Below are 22,827 nucleotides of genomic sequence, written 5' to 3'. Positions count from 1 at the left end.
CTTTCCTTGGCTGAGATATTTTTCTGTACCTACTGGTGTCTTTGCACACAGATATTCCAGTCATAAATGCTAATAAAAAAAAATATATCAAAAAATATGATCAATTATCAAAAAAAAGTTAATAGAGTGTTTTGTGAAAAATATTTGCTACCTTAGGGATTTCTTTAATAAAAAAAAAACAATTTTAACATGATAACTTAATTGATTAAGAAATAAAAACAATTTACACCCACTAGACTCAATATAGAAAGTTAATTTATTTTAAACCTGGTAACTGATGGGTTGGTGTGAGTGACTCATGAGTTTTTGAGACTTTAACCCTTTAAATAACAATAAAGTCATTAAGCTCTTTTTTCAAGCCTGCAGCAGTAGTGAATCTGAACAATTATTTCTTTGTGAAAAGCCTGAATAAATGTTTTCCATATCATGATGGTAAATCTACAGTTAATTAAAAAAATACCTTCAAATTGGGTAATGCAAAACATTTAATGTTGTATTATATATATATATATAATTTTTTTTTTCCTGCTGTTGTGGTCACTTGGTATTGCTACATCCACCACAACGGCTTTCCTCTGTTCTTTATCCACCACCACAATGTCCGGTTGGTTCGCCATATAAATAAAAAAGGTAAATCAATTTGCAATGCATGTTCCCCACTTAAAAAGTATCTTTTAAATGGGGGTCTAAACACAACAAATACACAAAAATCCTTCATTTAGTTTAAAAACTTGAATGAAAAAATCTGTAAAAACAGAAAATATGACATTTTTTGACACAATGAATAATTTCTGTGGTCCATTTGGTATAACATACTCAAAGGTTGTATGTATATATATATAGATCTAAAAGACACACACATAAATGCACATAATATCCAGGTATGCCCTACATTCTCTATAGAAACAAATGTCTGATAAGTTGAAGTTGTAAAACCTAACAAGACTGACCCTGTTTGTTCCAAACTGAGTACAGCACTTTCACTTCTGTCAATGAATACTTGGATCCATGTAGTGGAGTAAAGACACTTTATACCCGAGCTGGCATTTTTTTTTAGAATAACCCACATCTCTCTGTTTACCTTGTCTGAGCCTGGTTGCAACAACATTTATAGTAAAGCAGCATGTTCAAATTTGTGTACAGATTCACCAATTTGTTTTCCGACTTTCACACTAGACTGTCAAGGACATTTGAAAGTGTAGATGTGGCCCACAGAAGATGACGTGCCAGGATCTAGTCTGTCACTGCCCTGAAGTGACCAAATCTAAACTAATGAGAAAATAAGTCCAACTCTCTGGTCATGTCAGTCACTTCAAGCTATTGGAAGGCTGAGGAGAGCTAATCGCTATCAGTGTTATATCTTGAAGTTACAATGTTAATTCACAATTTTATTTATTTTTTGGTATGTCCATTAACCCTTTACAACCTGGATTAACTGAAAACTTAATTACATATGCTACAAAATCAGAGGAGCAGAAATGTTTTGCTAGTTTTAGTACAAATCTTAATATTGTGCATCCTTGTTTGCACTAGAAATGCAAGACAGTACCATGCAGTGATTCAGGCATGTATAAATGTTTATTAATCTCAGACAGTAGTTTCACCCTGACTTGGCACAGTTTGACATTAACGACAGTAAATGTTTGACAATAAAATTAAAGTATGAGTGCTTGTTATGCCTGTTTCATTACCCTCATGATTCAACGTTTCACACAGCTATTTGTCATTTTACTACAATGATATCACATCTCTAATGTTTAACCAATTGTCTTTCTTGGCTGTGTTGTTTAACCAACGGGGTAATCTTTTCCATTAAATATATATCTGTTCGATAAGCAAAAGTTGATCAGCAACCAACTATTGGCACAGAAATAGTCTTTTTTGTTGTTCAGAAAAGACTACTTAAAGTACAAGTCCCGCTGTATTAGTCTGATGAACAGCAACTCATTCATTTCTGAGAAAAAAGACAAGAAGTATGGAGTAGATTGAGTCCAGCACGTACACAATAGAGTTGAAGATTGTCATGACTGTGATCAGAACCAATTTATCCCAGGGACAGAGGCGGCCACAGGTCGCTGGTCTCTTATTGTTGTGAAACGAATACAGTGGCCACATAACCATGGCTGTCAGGTACATCACAGCTGCCAAAACATTACAGACAATCACAACCTTGTCAAAAGGGAAAGGAACATAGGCAGTAATATTTCCAAGAGTGAGGAGGATTATGGTGATGGCTAAAATGAAACACAGAGAGTACACAGCTATACACCAGTTCAGTCCTGTGGCGTACTGATGACCCGAGTAGTGGTCATTTTCCAATGACAGGAAGATGAGACACGCGAAGAAGCTCTCCAGCATCTTCATTATTCCCGGCGGCGTGGAGAGAAATCCACTGTCCTGTCCAGTTGGGCGAAGGCGTGTCAGGACCACCTCGGCCACGTACACCGCAATACAAACCCAGGACACCACGGAGGCTCCAATCTGGCGGTAACACGTGTTGCAGGCGAAAAAGGTGGGGTACATGATGGCGGCGAACAGGCACATTACACTTGACAGAATAGCAAAGGCACCAGTGAAGTCCTCCCAGGCAAAAGGCACTTTGGTGCTGATGGTGGTGAACTCCAGGATGAGGATGAGAAGGGTGAAGAAGCAGCAGAAGACCCAGGTGAAGATGCACCATCCCCAGTACGGCGAGGAGTCAGGAGTCACTGAGGCTGCCAGGCTGAAACTTATGCAGGTGAAAATGACTGCCAGTATTCGTAAGATGCCCACAGGCTGGGTGATGGATTTCAAATTCATGTAGACCATGGCTGCTCCAGGAGGAATCTGTCCAACCAAATGAAAATCCCTGACTTTTTTCAGTCAGTTTTCCCTTTGGGGTGCCGTCCAGCAATGCCCAGATTTTGCAGCCTGATCTCGATGAAGACATCCATGAACGCAAACCTTCCAACAGCAAACCTTCCAACAGGTGTTGTCTTTGGAACAGAAACACAGGTGTAGAGTTCAATGTAGCAGAGCATCCTAAGCTTATCTGTACTGTTTTATTGTACCTGTTTCAAGCTAGTGATTGGATGCTGGATGGGTGTTACTAAGTGAGCTCCACAATATTTGCTGGACTTTGGTCTCTGATGCAAACTAAATTCACAGTTCATATCTAGGACAAAGACAAGGTGTAGGCTGCTGTTGTGTTCATGACAATGATAGCAGCCGCTGTGCTGTTGCTTTGAAACAAAGGCAAAGTCATTTTAAGGCAATCCTAACTCGGTGAGGTGAATAACATTTATCCTTTGTCACCACAAAAAATTAAAGCTCTCAAATTGTTGAAGGAGGTTTTAAATTTCAAAACAGGTCACTGCAAGATGGAGGAAAATATTTGACTTTTCTCCTAAAAATAACTTTCTGAGCCTATGACATCTACTTTCTGTTGATAATATTTGGAACCTAATTGACCTGTATGCACACTTGCTTTTAGTTCAGTTCATTGGTCTTTTTGAAAATGGACTGAAGTATCTTGAGTCGTTTAAAGATTGTTGGACAGAAGCAAGTTTGAAATAAATAAGCATGTTCCAGAATCAACAGAGACACCTCTCTCTGTGCTATAGTTTGTCAAACTGGTTTTTCCATGGTAAACAGTCCTTAATTGTAGTTGATGAGGGAATAACATTGCAATATGATGAAAAGTAAAAAAAAAAAAAAAAAAACATACAAAATTCCCATCATTAAGCAATGCTGTCAAATTTTGGTAAGATTCAGGTTAATTTAAAAACATTTGAGTTAAATTGAAGCAAATTGCTAGATATATTTTAAAATATCATCTCAACCATATTATATCCCAGGGTGTCATCATAAAAAAAAAAAAAAAAAAAAAAATCCCCAGTATTCTAAGTAACTAATAGTTTGTGGGTTTGTAGGTGTGTGGGATGCATCAGTTTTGGGTGTGGCTTTATGCACAATGACGCCACAGCACCTATAAAATCATAGCGAGGTTTGTGTCCAGTATGTGAAAGAGGCATGTCAGTTACCACAGCAACACTGATCTCCATCTAAGACTATCAGTAGTGAGAATTATAGCAGACTTGAGATCTGTAGCAAATAGTTTTTTTGTAGTTTGCCACTTGCATTCATTTTCACTTACAACCTCCCTCTTTCTTTTATGGCCCGCACATGTGCTTTCCAAAAATATATGGAGAATCCAAAAGGAAATTAGCTGCAAGAGCAAAAGCTAAAAACTAATCCCTCCTCTTTCCAGGTTTGCATGACACATTTTTCCGCCCAGCCTTTAATTTTAGTGCACATCATAAACAAACTTACAATGACAAAGCAAACGCAAAACCAATAGCTGCTCTGTGTTTTAGTGTATCTGCACCATGACACACCTTAGCAAACATCGTTTTTTATGGGCAGGTGATTTATGAGCCTAGTGCTGATTAGAGCTTCAGTTTGTGACTTTTTAGTTACAGTCACTCCATTATAAGTGTCCACAGCAACCTTATTTTAACAACAATTTACCTACATCTTATATTTTATATAATGAATCATATTTAATGTAGTTAATTTAATCAAAAGAATATGACTGGAAGGCGTAAACTCTGGGATCATGTTCAACAGAACCTCCCTTCTTAACGATTTCAACAAAACGAGTCTTTCACAGTCAAATCCAAGCAAAAGAAAAATTTACTTTTTTTCAACTGGTAAAAAGGGCAATGTTGGCGCATCCACAATGTAATCAATAATGGTTTAACTGGTCATAAAACAGGCAACCACTAGCAAATTCCACCCTCAGTTCATCGTGGGTGGAATTCACAATGAACTGTGAATAATGGGCCATGATTGAGCCTGAAGGCAAATACACTCCCCATTTGACCTTAGCTGTACATGAACGCAGTCAGCACACTCTAGGCAAACAAGACTTCCCTTAAAGGTACCGCAAAAAGGTACGAAGAGGGCAAAAATGAAGCAAATTCACTAGATGGAAATAGATTAGTAATTGTGCATATAACCTAGACAGATGATTAGAGAAAGGAGATAATACAAGTGCCGATTTGTCTTGTGGAAGTACAAAAGGTGAAGAAGATGGAATAGATGATGGACACTCGGAGGTTGATATTTTCTCAGATATCTACAGTACATTTATAAAATCATGCATGAACTGCTTTATTAAAAAAAAAATACAAAGTGTGTTTGGTTGGTAGATGAGACAGTGCTACAAGTTATAATGGAAACAGAAGTGGTCATGTGACCTAGATGTTTTTGCTCAGTTTTAACCACCATGTAGATTAAAACCTTCTCACATTATTATCAGTGGCTGTATTATTGGGTCAAAAACAGTATCGCATTATCTAGAAAATGTAGTATTATATATTATAGGTTGATACAAACACAGAGAAGATGCACCTTTTATATCTAACTTTAACAGGCAAGACAAGTTTATTTGTACAGCACCATTAACACACAGGGCAGTTCAAAGTGCTTACAGGAATTCAAATCTGAAGTAAATCTTTAAGCTTTACTTAAAAAGAGACTTCAATACACCATGCACTTAAAAATCTTGTATATAAATAAGCAAATACATACATTTTTTTAAAACTATTAAAGAAAAATATTTTGCTTCTACAGAATGCTTCAAAGCATGCTTAGATTGTGATCAAGCGAACAGTTCACGTGATTCTTTGATTGAATTCTGGAGTAAACAAATATGCTTTCAGACCTGTTTTAAAGAAGTCAGCTGGATGTTTCTAGAAGCAGTAGAGACCCAAATGGAAGTACAAAAATGTGCAAAAAGTGAATTTTGCATAATAGGTCCTTTGAAGATATATATATCTAAAAACAATAATCAGTGTCTCCTCGGTGTTTTTAGTGCTTCCTCTATCGGTCCTTTATTTTACCACTCAGAAAAAGTTACTTTGGACAAGTAAATTCAAAAACAAAAGTTGCGATGTGTTTTGGTTTGTTTGCACTTTGACACACCTTTGTAAACATAATGTATTATGGGCTGGGATCCAACTCTGGGAATGGAGATTTACTTAGTCTCACAGGATTGAAATATGTGTCTAAACCAACATGCACCAGCTGCAGCCCTTTAGAAGAAAGCCTGCACAACATGATTTTAGCTGAATGTTACAAATAGATCCGAAAGTGTAATTAACTAGTCACATAATTCATAATATAACTATGTTTTTAAATACAATGGAAATCAGCAGGTAGGCGTGTAAAATACAAAGACATCACACTGTAATTATGCTATTGAATACATGTTACAATTTGACAAAAGCAAAGTTCCAGCAGGAACAAAATCTCCTTATTCAGATCAATGCAACTATGTGCTTATGCTGGAGTGGTGAAGAAAACCAACTTGAAAGAATATACTGTGTCAACGATATAAGCAATCAGGTTGAAATACGTCATGAAAGTGACAACAACAGCCAAATCCCACCCGCAGACCACAGGGCAGGAGTTTGGTCTGGGATATAACTTAAAGATGTAGAAAGGCCAGATGACGGCAACTGTGATGTACATTAGCACGGCCAGCACATTGCAGACGATCAGAACTTTGCTAAAAGGTGCAGGGAAGCGGGACAGCAGGCGGCCGATAGTTAAAATAATGATGAGGAGGGAAATAATGAAACAAATGGAGTAGACAGCAACACACCACTGGAGACCTGGAAGCAAGTTGTACCGCAAAAGGTCCACACAGATGAAGATGATGCAGGCCACGAAGGCCTCCAGAACTTTGAGCAGGCCCGGCACAGTGGAGAGAAACCCACTGATTTCACCAGGCTTGGCCCGAGTCAGTCCAACCTCGACAGCGTAGAGGATGAAGGTCAGGAAGGAGAAAACGCAGGCCGCAATCTGTTCACCACAAGCACTACAAGTGAAGATGATGGAGTAGAGGAGGGACGCTGTGAGCACCTGGATGGATGATAAATAAAATATTAAATGCTTGGATCGACACAGAGCTAAGCTTGAGCAGTATTTACAAGTGTAATACATTTTTGGATGAGCTATTAATAGATAAAATATATGGTATAGACTGACAAGAAAAAAAAACATTTGAGGTACACATTAAACTAATTATTACACCATTAAATCTAACAGAAATTGTTTAAAAATGTAGTATAAACTATCCAGATATTTTCTATTAAAATGTATACATTTTTACTATTCATTAAATTTGTCTTTATTTTTCATTTCTATTGATACAATTTTGCTATGTTCTTTTTCTTTTCCTGTCTCTCCTCCCCCTAAGATTTTTCTAAGGTTATTCATTTTCCTTAATTTTAATTTATTTTGCTGAAATACATTTAGCATGAATTGTATTTTCAACATTAGTTAACCTTTATTCACTCAAGCAAGTTAATTGTCCTGCTTATGTTCCTTTTGCTGCATTGACCGTATGCACTATGCCTTTCTTTTTGTGGGTTTAAGTTTAGTTTAACTGAGCATTTAATATTTATGATCCATTCATCCATGCATTATCTATACACCCTTGTCACTTAGTGGGACTGGGAGGGTTGCTGGTGCCTATGTCCAGCTAACGTTCCGGGTGAGAGGCAGGGTACACGCTGGACAGGTCCCCAGTCTGTCGCAGATATTTAATGATATCCCTTATAATTTTCAACATTAACCTGCTTAGATTGTTAAACTTGAAACAATCTACATTTATCTACATTGATAATCATATTCAATTTTATGTTTATCAAAGTTTGCATGTTGTATTAAAATAATACTGTTTCGGCAAATTCTACACTTTATATCTTAGCACCACAAAGAGTATTCAATGAGAAAGAACTAAATAAACAAGACAATAATATACTGCAAAATTGTAATAATCGGTACTCACCATTAGGGTGGCCAACATGGCAAAAGCGGTGGTAAAATCATCCCAGGAGATGGGCAGCTTCGAGCTGAGGCTGGTGAACTCCAGGACCAGAATGATGAGGGTGACAGAGAAACAGAAGCACCAAGAGAACATGCACCATGCCCAAAATGAGCCGCCTATATGGCCCACAGATGCAACCAAGCTGAAAGTGACGCACGTGAAAACGACTGCCAGTATCCTCAAAATACCCACAGGTACCGTAAGCGTCTTAACATCCAGCGTAACCATCCTGACTGTGATACTGCCGTCGGCCTGCTGTTCTGTNTCACATTATTATCAGTGGCTGTATTATTGGGTCAAAAACAGTATCGCATTATCTAGAAAATGTAGTATTATATATTATAGGTTGATACAAACACAGAGAAGATGCACCTTTTATATCTAACTTTAACAGGCAAGACAAGTTTATTTGTACAGCACCATTAACACACAGGGCAGTTCAAAGTGCTTACAGGAATTCAAATTTGAAATAAAATATTTAAGCTTTACTTAAAAAGAGACATCATTACATCATGCACTTAAAAATCTTGTATACAAATAAGCAAATTTTACAATACATTTTTTAAAACTATTAAAAAAAATATTATGCTATTGAAGAATAGTGCTTCAAAGCATGCTTAGATTGTGATCAAGCGGACAGTTCACGTGATTCTTTGATTGAATTCTGGAGTAAACAAATATGCTTTCAGACCTGTTTTAAAGAAGTCAGCTGGATGTTTCTAGAAGCAGTAGAGACCCAAACGGAAGTACAAAAATGTGCAAAAAGTGAATTTTGCATAATAGGTCCTTTGAAGATATATATATCTAAAAACAATAATCAGTGTCTCCTCGGTGTTTTTAGTGCTTCCTCTATCGGTCCTTTATTTTACCACTCAGAAAAAGTTACTTTGGACAAGTAAATTCAAAAACAAAAGTTGCGATGTGTTTTGGTTTGTTTGCACTTTGACACACCTTTGTAAACATAATGTATTATGGGCTGGGATCCAACTCTGGGAATGGAGATTCACTTAGTCTCACAGGATTGAAATATGTGTCTAAACCAACATGCACCAGCTGCAGCCCTTTAGAAGAAAGCCTGCACAACATGATTTTAGCTGAATGTTACAAATAGATCCGAAAGTGTAATTAACTAGTCACATAATTCATAATATAACTATGTTTTTAAATATAATGGAAATCAGCAGGTAGGCGTGTAAAATACAAAGACATCACACTGTAATTATGCTATTGAATACATGTTACAATTTGACAAAAGCAAAGTTTCAGCAGGAACAAAATCTCCTTATTCAGATCAATGCAACTATGTGCTTATGCTGGAGTGGTGAAGAAAACCAACTTGAAAGAATATACTGTGTCAACGATATAAGCAATCAGGTTGAAATACGTCATGAAAGTGATAACAACAGCCAAATTCCACTCGCAGTCCACAGGGCAGGAGTTTGGTCTGGGATATAACTTAAAGATGTAGAAAGGCCAGATGACGGCAACTGTGATGTACATTAGCACGGCCAGCACATTGCAGACGATCAGAACTTTGTTAAAAGGTGCAGGGAAGCGGGACAGCAGGCGGCCGATAGTTAAAATAATGATGAGGAGGGAAATAATGAAACAAAAGGAGTAGACAGCAACACACCACTGGAGACCTGGAAGCAAGTTGTACCGCAAAAGGTCCACACAGATGAAGATGATGCAGGCCACGAAGGCCTCCAGAACTTTGAGCAGGCCCGGCACAGTGGAGAGAAACCCACTGATTTCACCAGGCTTGGCCCGAGTCAGTCCAACCTCGACAGCGTAGAGGATGAAGGTCAGGAAGGAAAAAACGCAGGCCGCAATATCTTTGCCACAAGTACTACAAGTGTGTTCACCACATGTTCTACAAGTGAAGATGATGGAGTAGAGGAGGGACGCTGTGAGCACCTGGATGGATGATAAATAAAATATTAAATGCTTGGATCGACACAGAGCTAAGCTTGAGCAGTATTTACAAGTATAATACATTTTTGGATGAGCTATTAATAGATAAAATATATGGTATAGACTGACAAGAAAAAAAAAACATTTGAGGTACACATTAAACTAATTATTACACCATTAAATCTAACAGAAATTGTTTAAAAATGTAGTATAAACTATCCAGATATTTTCTATTAAAATGTATATTTTTTTTCTTTTCCTGTCTCCCATCCCCCTAAGATTTTCATAAAGTTATTAATTTTCCTTTATTTTCCTGAAATATGTTTTGCATGAAATGTATTTTCAACATTAGTTAACCTTTATTCACTCAAGCAAGTTTATTGTCCTCATTATTTCCCCTTTGCTGTGTTGACCTTCCTGTCTGAATTGTTGTAGAAGTACAGACTATAACTTTCTTTAGGGGAGTTTAAATTTTGTTTAATTTAACATTTAATAAAGTAAAAAAAAACAGCAACAACAAAATACAAAACATCTGACATCCCTTATAATTTTCAACATTAACTTGCTTAGATTGTTAAACTTGAAACAATCTACATTTATCTACATTAAGAATCATATTCAACTTTATGTTTATCAAAGTTTGCATGTTTTATTAAAATAATACTGTAAGTAGTTTGAAGTATTTCTGTAAATTCTACATTTTATACCAGAGCATTCAATGAGAAGGAGTTAAATAAATGAAATGGACAATAATATACTGCAAAAATAGATTTTGTATGAATTTCAACATTAGTTTCAACATTTATTTTAAAACCTTTATTTACTCGAGTATTGTCCTTGTTATTTTCTCTATGTTCTTTTGAGGTTTCTGTGTGAATTGTTGCATGAAAAGTGCACACTAGATCTTTCCTTTTGGGGATTTAATTTTTTTTTTGTTTAATTAGCATTTATTAAAGTAAAAAAAAAAAAAACAACAACACACAGACACAATTTTAAAAAATCTTCTAATATCCCTCATAATTCTGATTAATTCAAGAAAATTGTCATAATCGGTACTCACCATTAGGGTGGCCAACATGGCAAAAGCGGTGGTAAAATCATCCCAGGAGATGGGCAGCTTCGAGCTGAGGCTGGTGAACTCCAGGACCAGAATGATGAGGGTGACAGAGAAACAGAAGCACCAAGAGAACATGCACCATGCCCAAAATGAGCCGCCTATATGGCCCACAGATGCAACCAAGCTGAAAGTGACGCACGTGAAAACGACTGCCAGTATCCTCAAAATACCCACAGGTACCGTAAGCGTCTTAACATCCAGCGTAACCATCCTGACTGTGATACTGCCGTCGGCCTGCTGTTCTGTNGTACACATTAAACTAATTATTACACCATTAAATCTAACAGAAATTGTTTAAAAATGTAGTATAAACTATCCAGATATTTTCTATTAAAATGTATACATTTTTACTATTCATTAAATTTGTCTTTATTTTTCATTTCTATTGATACAATTTTGCTATGTTCTTTTTCTTTTCCTGTCTCTCCTCCCCCTAAGATTTTTCTAAGGTTATTCATTTTCCTTAATTTTAATTTATTTTGCTGAAATACATTTAGCATGAATTGTATTTTCAACATTAGTTAACCTTTATTCACTCAAGCAAGTTAATTGTCCTGCTTATGTTCCTTTTGCTGCATTGACCGTATGCACTATGCCTTTCTTTTTGTGGGTTTAAGTTTAGTTTAACTGAGCATTTAATATTTATGATCCATTCATCCATGCATTATCTATACACCCTTGTCACTTAGTGGGACTGGGAGGGTTGCTGGTGCCTATGTCCAGCTAACGTTCCGGGTGAGAGGCAGGGTACACGCTGGACAGGTCCCCAGTCTGTCGCAGATATTTAATGATATCCCTTATAATTTTCAACATTAACCTGCTTAGATTGTTAAACTTGAAACAATCTACATTTATCTACATTGATAATCATATTCAATTTTATGTTTATCAAAGTTTGCATGTTGTATTAAAATAATACTGTTTCGGCAAATTCTACACTTTATATCTTAGCACCACAAAGAGTATTCAATGAGAAAGAACTAAATAAACAAGACAATAATATACTGCAAAATTGTAATAATCGGTACTCACCATTAGGGTGGCCAACATGGCAAAAGCGGTGGTAAAATCATCCCAGGAGATGGGCAGCTTCGAGCTGAGGCTGGTGAACTCCAGGACCAGAATGATGAGGGTGACAGAGAAACAGAAGCACCAAGAGAACATGCACCATGACCAAAATGAGCCGCCTATATGGCCCACAGATGCAACCAAGCTGAAAGTGACGCACGTGAAAACGACTGCCAGTATCCTCAAAATACCCACAGGTACCGTAAGCGTCTTAACATCCAGCGTAACCATCCTGACTGTGATACTGCCGTCGGCCTGCTGTTCTGTCGGCTTTGAAACTCACAGCAGTTCTGCTTTAATAGGTACAAAATAACATTTGCTTATCAGTTCTTCCCCTTCAAATAAAAAAATTGTTTCAACACACCAATGGGAACTACACCCTGTCATATATATGTATAAAACAAACAAACTTTAAAGCCACAGTGAGAGATAAAGAATAACTTTCCAACCCACATGCACTTTGAATCTGACAAATCATCTTAAGTCATCATGGGAGCTGAACCTTTGCATCAGAGCAGATAAAGATGAAGAGGCGATAATGTGCAGAGGTGAAAAACTAAGGAAGCTGAAAAATTAATCAGTTGATAAATTCAAGTTGCAAACTGAGATGATTCATAATTTCTTAAAAGCAACATTGCATTTCTCAACAAAGGTTAGTCATTTGGAAACAAATATTATTAGCTTAGTATGCAAATATTAAGCCACAGGAAGAATACCAAAGTCCAAATCTAAAGGTTTGACTATAAAAGTCAGATCCATATCTTTGAAATGTGAATTTTAGCTTTCTAATTGAATTAGTGAAATAAATTTGAATTATTTCATTTATTATTACACACCTTATGTAAACATGTTTTAAAAGATTTAAACATCAACAACAATTTAAAATGTGACTAAAAACAATTATTTATTAGGTTGGTTTGAATGAAATAACCTTTAAGTCTAAAATAATGCTTTCATTTTATTCCTAATTATACATGTGTGTATTTGTCTAAAGGAGAAAAAAATCAGTAGGTCAGAGAATTCTGATTTATCTAAATTTTGTCTTCATAAAAAGTTGACAGAAATGTGTTTTTATATATAAAAGTATCTCGTCCAATAAATGTGTCATGCATTTTTGTTGCTAGCAAACACAACGCTGTTAAATATATAAAATGATCCATGAATAATTTTTCAACACTGATGACTATTTCTTGAAACTGGATAATTTCTTCTAAGTAGTAGCTGATGTCTCATGACTGCAGAGTGCTAATTAATGGCAGCATTTGGCCTCCATCCTCCATATTCCAAAGAGCATAGTCTATCTCCATTACTTATGATTACCTTGGATAAGTTGTTCTCTGTTGTGTTATTCTCAAGGGATATAAAAGTGCCCTGTTCCACATTTAAGATTAGATCAATGTGGGACAAATGATGAGCAAATATTGGACTATAACTCACTGAAATGCATTTGTTGAAACTGGAAATTTGAATTGTCCAGCATGATTTAAATATTTTTTTCAGAACTGCTGGCCAGATATTAACTTAAAGTCAATCAAATTCAAGCTAAATGTAATTATATAGTTGGATAAAATATGCACCTGCACCAAAGCTACCATAACAGTCTGTGCACATCAATCTGAGATGACACAAGTGGATACTAGCTGACAGAATGATTTAGGGCTTAGTAAAGCTAATGCACACAAAGAGGAACTAAATGTGGAACTGTATGTTTTATTCACATTTGCTCTGTCATGTTGTCGACGTCAATGCTTTACCAGCTGGAACAGAGTCTGTTAGCACCTCATGGGTTCATTTGGCAACAAAGAAAAATACAATAACAGAAGTTCCTAAACAGGATCGGTAAAGTGTGAAACTGCATTGTTCTAATTTACAACAAATATCAACATGTGTTTTAGCAAAAAACGGTTTTAAATCATTTCCCCTGATTTTGCTCTTGTGGAGTATCTAATGAATAACACAATGTATTTGTGAGTCATCCGTTTGACTGCGGCAAAGGCTTGTCTCTCAACTACCTGAGAGGATAACAGTTCAATGCAGAGTTTATAATTGAGGAATATAAATGGAAAGCAATCAAATTAAAAACTTCAAAAAACAAATAACATATCAAATCAAGTCAACTCTATTTGTAGGGAATAGCATATCCAGCAACAAGGCGGCCACTTTATGTGATAATTCTATAACCAGTTATGTTGACAATTGCAAATAAGCTGAAAACATTCAAATTTGCCAAATGCCATAATCAAAATCATCAAGTAATAGGGTTAGGTGTTAAATTATTTTTTAAGTTATGTTTGATATATACAGGGTTTTTGTAACAACTGTAGGTAATAACATACTTGATTGTGCTATAAAATGGCACCACATGCCAGGAAAAAATATATTATCCTTCAGACCCCCTTTAAGTATTTTGATGCAAAGTCATTTAGTGATTTCTGTACCAACAAAAGCATTTTAAAGTATTTTCTCTGAGCTACGCAGAGCTAGTGTAGGGGCTGCAAAACTTGAGCATAGGTTAAAATTCTGAAGACGATTATTATGTTTTTTTTTTCTTTTTCCTTGAACCATCTCAGTCAGAATCCATCATGGCTTGTAGTTTTCGCACCGTCTGTCATCAGAGAAACAAAAACAATTTCAGACTAGATAAAAGATTTTAAACTCAATTAACCTCTTTCAAAAGTGGATTCTCCAACATAGTGTTTTATAAAAGTATATGAATCATATCAAAATAGTCATTTGTGTTGATCAGGAGCTTAGTGTAGCTTAGTGTGATATCTTTCCACAGTTTTGAGGACATAAAAATAGTTTTTATTTTTTGCATGCTTTATGCAAAAACACACTCTTCCAGTTTTTAGTAAAACACTGACTTTCCCCCAGTGAGCAAACTGGGAAAGAAAGGCTGTGATTGGACTTGATCTGAATGAGTCACTGAGCAGATAAATCTTTGCTTGTCTTTGCCGAGCCCTCCATTAATTCACCTTTAAAAGGATCAAGAAGAGATAAGGTGGAGAGTTGGGGAAGCCAGCAATAGCCTGAGATAGTCCTTTTAAAATTACGCATGATCATATTTAATAACTTGGCATGTAATTACCAGTGACTGTATAAATGCTGAACTTTGCTTTTCTCCCTCTCCAAACAGAGCTTAACTGAACATTTTTCTGGAAATCCACATACAAATTTGAAGAACTGAAACTAAAAACAAACTGAGTCGAGCACACCCACGATGCTGAAGTACTTTCTGTTCTTTGTTCTCCCTAAAGTTTGTTTTCAGGTTTAGCTAAACCATATGGACACAATAGGGGGAAACAAAATGGCTGCCACCTGACAACTATCTCCAACAATGAAATAAACCCCCAAAACCACCCCCCAGCATGACACAGGTGGTTCAGGCCAATGAGGCCATCAGCAGTACTTCAGGAAACTCGGCCCTTTGCCACACCTTTTGCCTGCCAGGAAGGGGGAGCTAAACACCAAAGACCCAGGTAACTCAAACACAGAAAACAATATTAATACAACATAGTTGAATTTCAACCTTGCATTGTTAATATGTGTGCCCTCCATATAAACATTGTAAGGTGGTAGAAAATAATATAAGGAATACTTAAACTACAAAACAAACTAATACTTAAACTACAAAACAAACAAAAGTGAAAGCCAACCTATGATGAGGTGTGGATCTTAGCCTGTGTGGCTTGCCCATCACACAGTTTAAGCCTTGCAACACATGCACATCAGAGTTGGGTTTAAATTAACGTCATTGTGCTGTGGATTAAATCTTGTGCTTTTAATGTCACTGGACCACGCTTTATCACTGCTCTGTCTGATGGCAGCCCAATCGGTGACAAATAGCTAATTAAAAAAATCAAACCTTGTATTACTGAGAAGCAGAAGATAATCTTTTTCAAGATAAAACATGGAACAAGGTTAAGCATTAAAATGAATTCATTTCCAGGCTGATTGCATCCTCATTTCCTGTCCAACTGTGAAACCAAACCATCAAATTGCCCCCTTGGCCAGCAAGTTCCGACTTTGCAGCATTTGCTGTTAAAAAGAAAAGGTCAGCATACAATAAAGCAGTAATACCTAAAGACAACCCTCTGACTGTAGCAGAGGAACCCTGAAGATACCGCTGCTGTTCCAAAAAATACACCTACAAAAACAACTACAACAACAAAAACAAGTTTGTTTGATAAAGTGGTATGATAAAAAAAAAAAATCTATTTTAACTTCATGGAAAAACATTATTATATTATGGTTTTAAAAACTGCAGCCATGCTTGAGGGACTAGAATAGCTTAAAAATGTCACAATGGAAGTAAATGACTTAAATCTAAAGCTAAAATCCCTTTGAAACCGCGTTATGGCTCACTAGTCACTCCGCTTCATCTTTTTCTTTGCGCTCTGGCTCCCCCTTCAGGCTGATGAAAAACACTGCATGTGCATTTCAATATTACTGGTATTCTCTAATTTCACAACTTTCGTACAACCGTAAAGGATCAAACCACATATTTGATATAGATTATATTAGTTTACTATCCAAGCAGACATTTTGGAGACAGTCATATGCTGACACTCTGAAGAACATTAGTAAATAGAATCTGCCCGTGTTAAAAATAAATATATAAAAATAAACAGAAATATACTACATGAGATACTATCTCATTATAATGAGAAAACTTTTTAATTTATTTTTATCAGAGTGGCAGAAACGGGCTTTTATATATATGCAATTCAAGTTCGTTATAACTTAATTCTGTACACGTGAATGATTTTGAACCATTTATTGTTGCATGAGGCAGAGCACCAAGCACAAGAATTTCATCTATATTTCAAATATTTTGAATTCCAATAGAAATGATTTGATTTGTAACCTGTGTGTAAATACTTTTCATGATCTTTCTCCGCACATAGAAACTTCAGGAAGTGAACATTATTTCTTTTGATTGAAACGTGTGGAAAGATTCAATTGATTTAGGCCACATTTACACGTGCTTCTTTCACAGTAGGAGCAAGTAACACTGTTTGAACAAACGGATGTGAAACCACAGGGGGAAGTTGGCAAGAACAAAAGCATTGTATTTATACTGCAGGTGTTTAACATAGAGGGAGTGAAAAGCTAAGTTTAAAAATAAAAACGACAGTATTCAGCTATGTTTTTGGGATCATAAAGTTTTTAATTCTATGTTATTTACTTAGATTTGGGTGACAATTCAACTAATAAAAAAATAGTTAAGAAGGCAAAAATGTTATCAAAGACAACCTTGGATTGGTAAAAAATATATATTTTGGATTATTTTCTGTGCATGTATGCATGAAAGGCTTTGAGGTTCACATGGCATTAGATCTTTTGTTCTTGCTTCATAGGAGGAGAGAAAAAAAAAAGAGAAGGGCGGAACTATAGTTTTAGGAAATGCAATCAGTTGCGTTAGATTTAGCGTCAGATGCATCAGACGGCATTAATCTGATTTAGACTGGGACTTCCTGCACTTTCTTATCGCTCAAGACCAAGAAGACTGAACAGAAGACTGTCTTCTGTTGTTGTTTTTTCTTCAAATTAACCTGTAAGTTAAAACTTATTTCATATTTACCCAATAATATTGAGCTGCTACTGTGGTGTTAATTCATTTTGGTGTTTTGATATACACAATTATGTAAGTGCTGTAAACATAAGCCGTCTCTGCCAAACCAAAACAGGGACAGGGAGATACATATCGTGCTGAAAGAGGCTGCTTTATAAGGGCATTTATCCGGGCTGTTTATGCAAACCTAGTCTGTTTAAGCTGCTTGTCTGAGCAAGCTGGGTAAAGCTCATAACTTTCCACAGTTGTGAGTAAGCTTTCTACAGGAAACCTCTAAAACCTCCTACCAACTAAAGGACTTTTGTTCATGACTAACGCTGAGTTTCGACTTCAGCGTTTCTCCATGTTGTGAAACTTTAACGCTCTTCCCTTGTAACTTCCAGCTCCTATCATGAAGATTAAGAATTTGATGACAGTAAAGTAATAAAAGTGTTTGTGGAAACTATGGAGAGAGCACATGGAGTGGATTTCTAGATAGTATTTTGAATTTTTACCTTTAGATCTTGAAACTGAGGGTTCGAGTGACAGAAAGTTGTTGTTGAGCTAGGGACTGAAAAATGGAGTCATGAACACCTTTCTTGCAGAGACCACACCGCAACTATTACAGACACCAAATAAAGTTTATTTGAGAAAGTGCCAGAAGTGAGGTTACGGTCCAGGCAAGCACAAAAAAGAGAAGGGAAGTGGTTATTATTGTATTGCTGAGATTATTTGGTAGTAGATGCAGAAGGAGGTAAGGTTCCTTAATGCAACCCTGATGACTGTCATTGATCGCTTTCTGTTCTTGCCACGTTCAGGTGGCGGTGGCCTTTTCTGTGTTTAAGCAAGGAAAAGATCTTTTCTCTTTACTTTTTGGACATTTATATTAGATTTATTTCTAATATGCATTCGCCTCTCGAGAGTCACCGCCATTCCTACGCAACGTATCAAATACTTTCTGTTTGTGTCAATCAGTTGCATGCTGTGTGGTCAACGGTTTGAGGATGTTGGAGGTCTTTCATCCTTATTGTGATTAAAATGTTAAATGTGAAAAATGTTCCGTTTCCAACGAGGTATTTTGTTTTCACCACTCTACTGTCAGGACAGACTATAGAGTGGTGAAAACACTCTATAGGTTTCTCTTTGTCCCACCATCCCACCTTCGTCCCACCATCTTCGGCTCCGGGTGTTTTCAAACAAATTTTGTCACAAAATATGAAACTCCTCTGTTACTCAAAAGTCAAACAAATCAAGGCAGTTCACGTTTAATTTAAAAGTTCAAAAGAAAGCTGTTCCTGCGGCTCAAGAAGATTTTCACAAATCATGTTATGCTGAGTTTGCTTTAATTTGTTTGCTCCTCCTGTGCGCACAACATGAGGAATATTTGTTTTTATTACAGGTGAGATTTCTGAAGATGGAGAAAGGATCCCACACACAAGAATCGGCTCCACCGTACCCTGGCCCTCCCATGGATTACGGCCAGCCAGCGATGTACGCACCACCAACCTATTCCACCCAACCAGGCTTCCCCACTCAACCAGGCTTCCCCACTCAACCAGGCTTCCCCACTCAACCAGGCTTCCCCACTCAACCAGGCGTCTCCGGTCCGCCAGGCTATCCCGTTCAACAAGGCGTCTCCGCTCCACAATGTTTCCCTGCTCAACCAGGTTTCTCTGCTCAACCAGGTTTCTCTGCTGCTCCTGCTGGACAACATGGAGGTAAGTGATCAGTTATTAATTTTTTTCTGTTTAGCAGTATATTCTACATAACTTTGAACAAAGATTCTTAAAATCTTGAAAACTTTCGGCTTTAAGATGTATAGAAGCACACTGTAGTGCTTGTTGATGGAGATCTTTGTACAAATGCACATATTTTTTACTGATGGTGTTTTGAGATGATTTGTTCCTTGTTTTGCTGAACCGTTTCTGTCATCTCACAGGTGTTGCTTATGCTCCTCTACCTGTTCAACCAACAGGTGAGGCAGACTCAACCAGGAAAATGCTGCAGAATGAAATGAAAAAAACATTTGCTTCCCTCTTGCTGTGTGCCAAAACGAAAGTGTGCAGAACTTCCTGCCACAGGCCAGTTTAGCTTAGATCACGTGCCGTACTCTCATGGTAACATGTTAGGAATCTTGTAAATCCATTTTCTTCATTAGAAAATGCAGTGGGACCGTTTTTCTCAGTGGCTTTGGTTGCATTTATTGAATCATTTTTGACATTTACACAACATTTGAACAACATTTGTTCAAATGTTGTCTTGCACGAATTGTTTCTAAAAATAATTCGTGCAAAACAGCATGGGCTACCTTCAAATTCCAGTTTCTCTCACATAATCCTGAGTTCATCTCTCAAAATTAATTGTCTGTATCATTAAACATGTCAGTGCCTCAGAATGTCAAGTACTCATTTCATTGTTAGACTAAGACAGTCAAATTCATTAGTCGTGTTGTCAGGATGGCTGTGTACTCTGGAGAGATATTCGAATGAAAACTGTGGCTAATCTTTTGATGACAAGAATTGTAAATTGTAACGGTGGGAGATCAACGGCAAGAGACTGGACATGATTCATGTTTATGCTTTTGCTGTAATTTGCTGACAGACAAACTGTTGGAGTCCATTCATTTCTGTCTCTGTGCTCCACTCAGGTCCGTTAACCAGTTTCAGGACCCGACCAGAACCCCTCAGTGTAAATTACCTTGAGAAATATTGAGATTTGGTTATATATAAAAGCAGGCTTTAATGCAGAAAAATTCTCAAATGTTACAAGCCATACATGTCATACAAATGGATAGAGATACAGCGTTACATTCACCGTCCAGCGCTGGGGCCACACTTAGCTCACCTTATGGATAAAACCAAGAGAGGCAAAGTTTAGCTTGTTATTCTTCTCTGCAATCTGTACCCTCCTTAAAGGGTAGTGTAATCAGTTTCAGTCTGTTTACATACGACTGACGGCAGTCACACTTAAACACTGTTATGTAAGCTGCCACCATACCCTGCAGATAAGAGATAGAGGAAAGACAGAATCCGTAACAGAACATGAGACAATCTCCTTAAGGAAAACAAGACAGAGTTGTAGGAATTACAGTGCAGTCTTCTTATGCTTTCTGTCTCCATGCTGAGAAACAATCCACTAAGGGGTGAAGAATTGAGAAGTAGGAGCTCCTCATTCCTGAGAGGAACTTCATCAGCGTCTTGTTGTGGGTTGCAAACCATATCCTGGTGTTGCAATGATGGATCCTGGAAGATGTCCTCTGCTTCTTCCTCCGTTTTCCCTCCTAAATCCTCTGCCACAGTCCCACCCATCTTCCTCCTCTTCTTCTCTCTGGCTGTTGACCTGTCCAGTTCCTTGTCCTTCCATTGTCAGAAATGTAACATGGTGTTGTGTTCTCACTATATAAAGTATATACTTGCCAGTTGATGATTCATGACATGCATCTCCACGCTAGTTCAGAAAACTGGTTGATCATTGGTTGATCTAATGTTCCACACATTTATCTACGTTGAAGAACTGTAGGAAAAATCAGAGAACTGTCCATAATCACTTGCATAATGTTCAAAAGCATTTGCAACTTGCTCACAGGAACAGAAAATTGCTTCTTTGATGTGCACAAGTGATAACATGATTTGAAAACTGAAGAAGTCGTTTTGAGAATTTGAATTTTGTCAGAAAAAATGCAGCAAAGTGGCTGAGAAAAACTGTAAGATAAATTTATGGCCTCAAAAAATGTTCACTGATGTTGCAGTGAGGATGCAGATTTCTGTGAATCCACTAGAGGTCAGTGCTTCTCCTTAGTATGTACAAGTTAAAAAAATTATGATCTATGAAGTCTGTAGATTTGACCTTCATCTAGGACTTGTACAGGTTTAGGGTCAGGAAAAGGGCAGCTCCAAAAACTCATGAATATCAGTAATGATTGAGCAGTCATATTTGACAACTTCTACTTGTGTACATACATAATTATGCACAGTTTGTACAAATTATTTCATGTAAATTATATAATACATCGTCTTCTACATTTTTAAATGATTTATTTAAATATTTTCTAAGCTTCTTTTTCTGCTTCTAATGAAAATAAATCCATTATCTTAGAGCAAAAGGCAAAGGACAAATTAAACCATACATATAACAACAAACTCCATAAAACAATTTGTAGATTTTTTTGTTTTTAATCTCAGTGTGTTTTGTGCTTTTCAGTAACTCGCGTGGCAATATCAACTGCTCTATATGACGTTCCTGGACAGACATTTTGTCCCCACTGCCAGGAAACTGTGATCACCAGTACAGAGTCAGAAGCAGGATTGTTGGCCTGGCTTGTGTGTGGAGGATTGTGCTTTGTGGGGTAAAAACCTGCTAAATACTTAACATCTTAAAGGAACACATTAAAGTCAAATTTCATTCAAATACAAATAACCACAGGTTGCTTAAAATCTTACAGAATCCAATCTCCATTTCCCCGTACAGGTGCTGGCTTTGCTGCTGTATCCCATTCTGCCTTGATTCCTGTAACGATGTGAAGCATCATTGTCCAAGGTGCCAGCAGGTTCTCTACATATACAAACGGATGTGAAACTCGTCCCACAAGGAACTGGGAAAATAAGAGTTAACATTTAGGTTGTCACATGCCTTATGCTGGAAATTGTGATTTTTTTTATTTTTTTTTTGTCAAATTGTATGAAATTGTTTTTCTGCTGAAATGAAAAAAAAAAAAAAAAAGATTTACATCACAACAAAGAGACAACAACCATACATACACAGATCCATTCATAAGAGTGTCCATTTGACCTAACAATCATATTTTTGGACTATGGGAGGAAGTCGGGAGTACCCAGAAAGAACAAACCTGTGCTTTGAGGTGAAAATGTAAACTCCATGCAGACAGACCCATTGCAGGGATTCAAACTTTGGACTTTCTTGCTGTAAGCCAATAGTAATACCAACTGTATTGTGCAGCCATTATCCCAATAATGTCTTCAAATAATGGTTGTGTGCAAACCTATTGCCAGCAATGTAAAAATGATTTAAATACCTGAATTTTCCCGCTCTGGGAATATATTCCATAACATTCTTAATGTAAAAAGATTATTCTATTTGTTTCAATGGCCTGAGAAAACCTTTGATTTCTCACCAATATTTTCACTTTCTGTCTATGTATTTACGATTATTAATAATCCTGTTCATGTCATGACTAAATAGAGCAGCAAATGCAAAGAAAAAAAAACATAAGATTTCCTTGTTTGCATTTACAGTAATGGAATATTGTGAATGTGAAGGTAACAATCTGATGTTGCT

The 22,827-nt window shown here is 36.8% G+C and overlaps 5 protein-coding genes across 9 annotated transcripts in view; 1 reads left to right on the top strand and 4 right to left on the bottom strand.

The window, feature by feature from the left end:
- Positions 1-1,270: 1,270 nt before the first annotated feature.
- LOC103145466 (myeloid-associated differentiation marker homolog) lies at positions 1,271-2,996 on the bottom strand. The gene has a single exon (XM_007562915.2). The coding sequence runs from the start codon at positions 2,806-2,808 to the stop codon at positions 1,945-1,947; it is 864 nt and encodes a 287-aa protein (XP_007562977.1). The 5' UTR covers positions 2,809-2,996; the 3' UTR covers positions 1,271-1,944.
- A 2,648-nt stretch (positions 2,997-5,644) lies between these two features.
- Positions 5,645-22,827, bottom strand: part of LOC103145461 (myeloid-associated differentiation marker homolog) — a 22,631-nt gene continuing 5,448 nt past the window's right edge. The window contains exon 4 of one of the 2 annotated variants that reach the window (XR_001663443.1): positions 5,645-6,240. The gene's annotated coding sequence lies outside the window, so the exon portion shown is untranslated. Of the gene's footprint in view, positions 6,241-9,044; positions 9,104-22,827 lie in introns of those variants that run through there. The other variant, XR_001663442.1, reaches the window with a different exon arrangement.
- LOC103145465 (myeloid-associated differentiation marker homolog) lies at positions 6,250-8,136 on the bottom strand. The gene is made up of 2 exons (XM_007562914.2): positions 7,841-8,136; positions 6,250-6,909 (listed from the first exon to the last, which is right to left on the bottom strand). Exons 1-2 carry the CDS (start codon positions 8,105-8,107, stop codon positions 6,325-6,327), a joined length of 852 nt encoding a protein of 283 aa, XP_007562976.1. The 5' UTR covers positions 8,108-8,136; the 3' UTR covers positions 6,250-6,324.
- LOC103145463 (myeloid-associated differentiation marker homolog) lies at positions 9,149-11,148 on the bottom strand. Its single transcript, XM_007562913.2, has 2 exons — positions 10,854-11,148; positions 9,149-9,796 (listed from the first exon to the last, which is right to left on the bottom strand). Exons 1-2 carry the CDS (start codon positions 11,118-11,120, stop codon positions 9,188-9,190), a joined length of 876 nt encoding a protein of 291 aa, XP_007562975.1. The 5' UTR covers positions 11,121-11,148; the 3' UTR covers positions 9,149-9,187.
- Positions 15,250-22,535, top strand: LOC103145462 (lipopolysaccharide-induced tumor necrosis factor-alpha factor homolog). 4 transcript variants are annotated; one of them, XM_016676782.1, is made up of 6 exons: positions 15,441-15,457; positions 18,138-18,232; positions 18,932-19,250; positions 19,472-19,507; positions 21,733-21,877; positions 22,000-22,535. In XM_016676782.1, exons 3-6 carry the CDS (start codon positions 18,947-18,949, stop codon positions 22,103-22,105), a joined length of 591 nt encoding a protein of 196 aa, XP_016532268.1. In that variant the 5' UTR covers positions 15,441-15,457; positions 18,138-18,232; positions 18,932-18,946; the 3' UTR covers positions 22,106-22,535. The 4 variants fall into 4 exon arrangements, with proteins under 4 accessions (XP_007562974.1, XP_016532268.1, XP_016532267.1 ...); XM_016676781.1 differs by lacking the exon at positions 15,441-15,457 and adding an exon at positions 17,089-17,535; XM_007562912.2 differs by lacking the exon at positions 18,138-18,232 and having other exon boundaries at positions 15,250-15,457.

This window comes from Poecilia formosa, unplaced genomic scaffold (genome assembly GCF_000485575.1).
Source record: "Poecilia formosa unplaced genomic scaffold, Poecilia_formosa-5.1.2 Scaffold142, whole genome shotgun sequence".
NCBI classification, from domain to species: domain Eukaryota; kingdom Metazoa; phylum Chordata; class Actinopteri; order Cyprinodontiformes; family Poeciliidae; genus Poecilia; species Poecilia formosa.
This window is presented reverse-complemented; position numbering and strand designations above follow the sequence as displayed.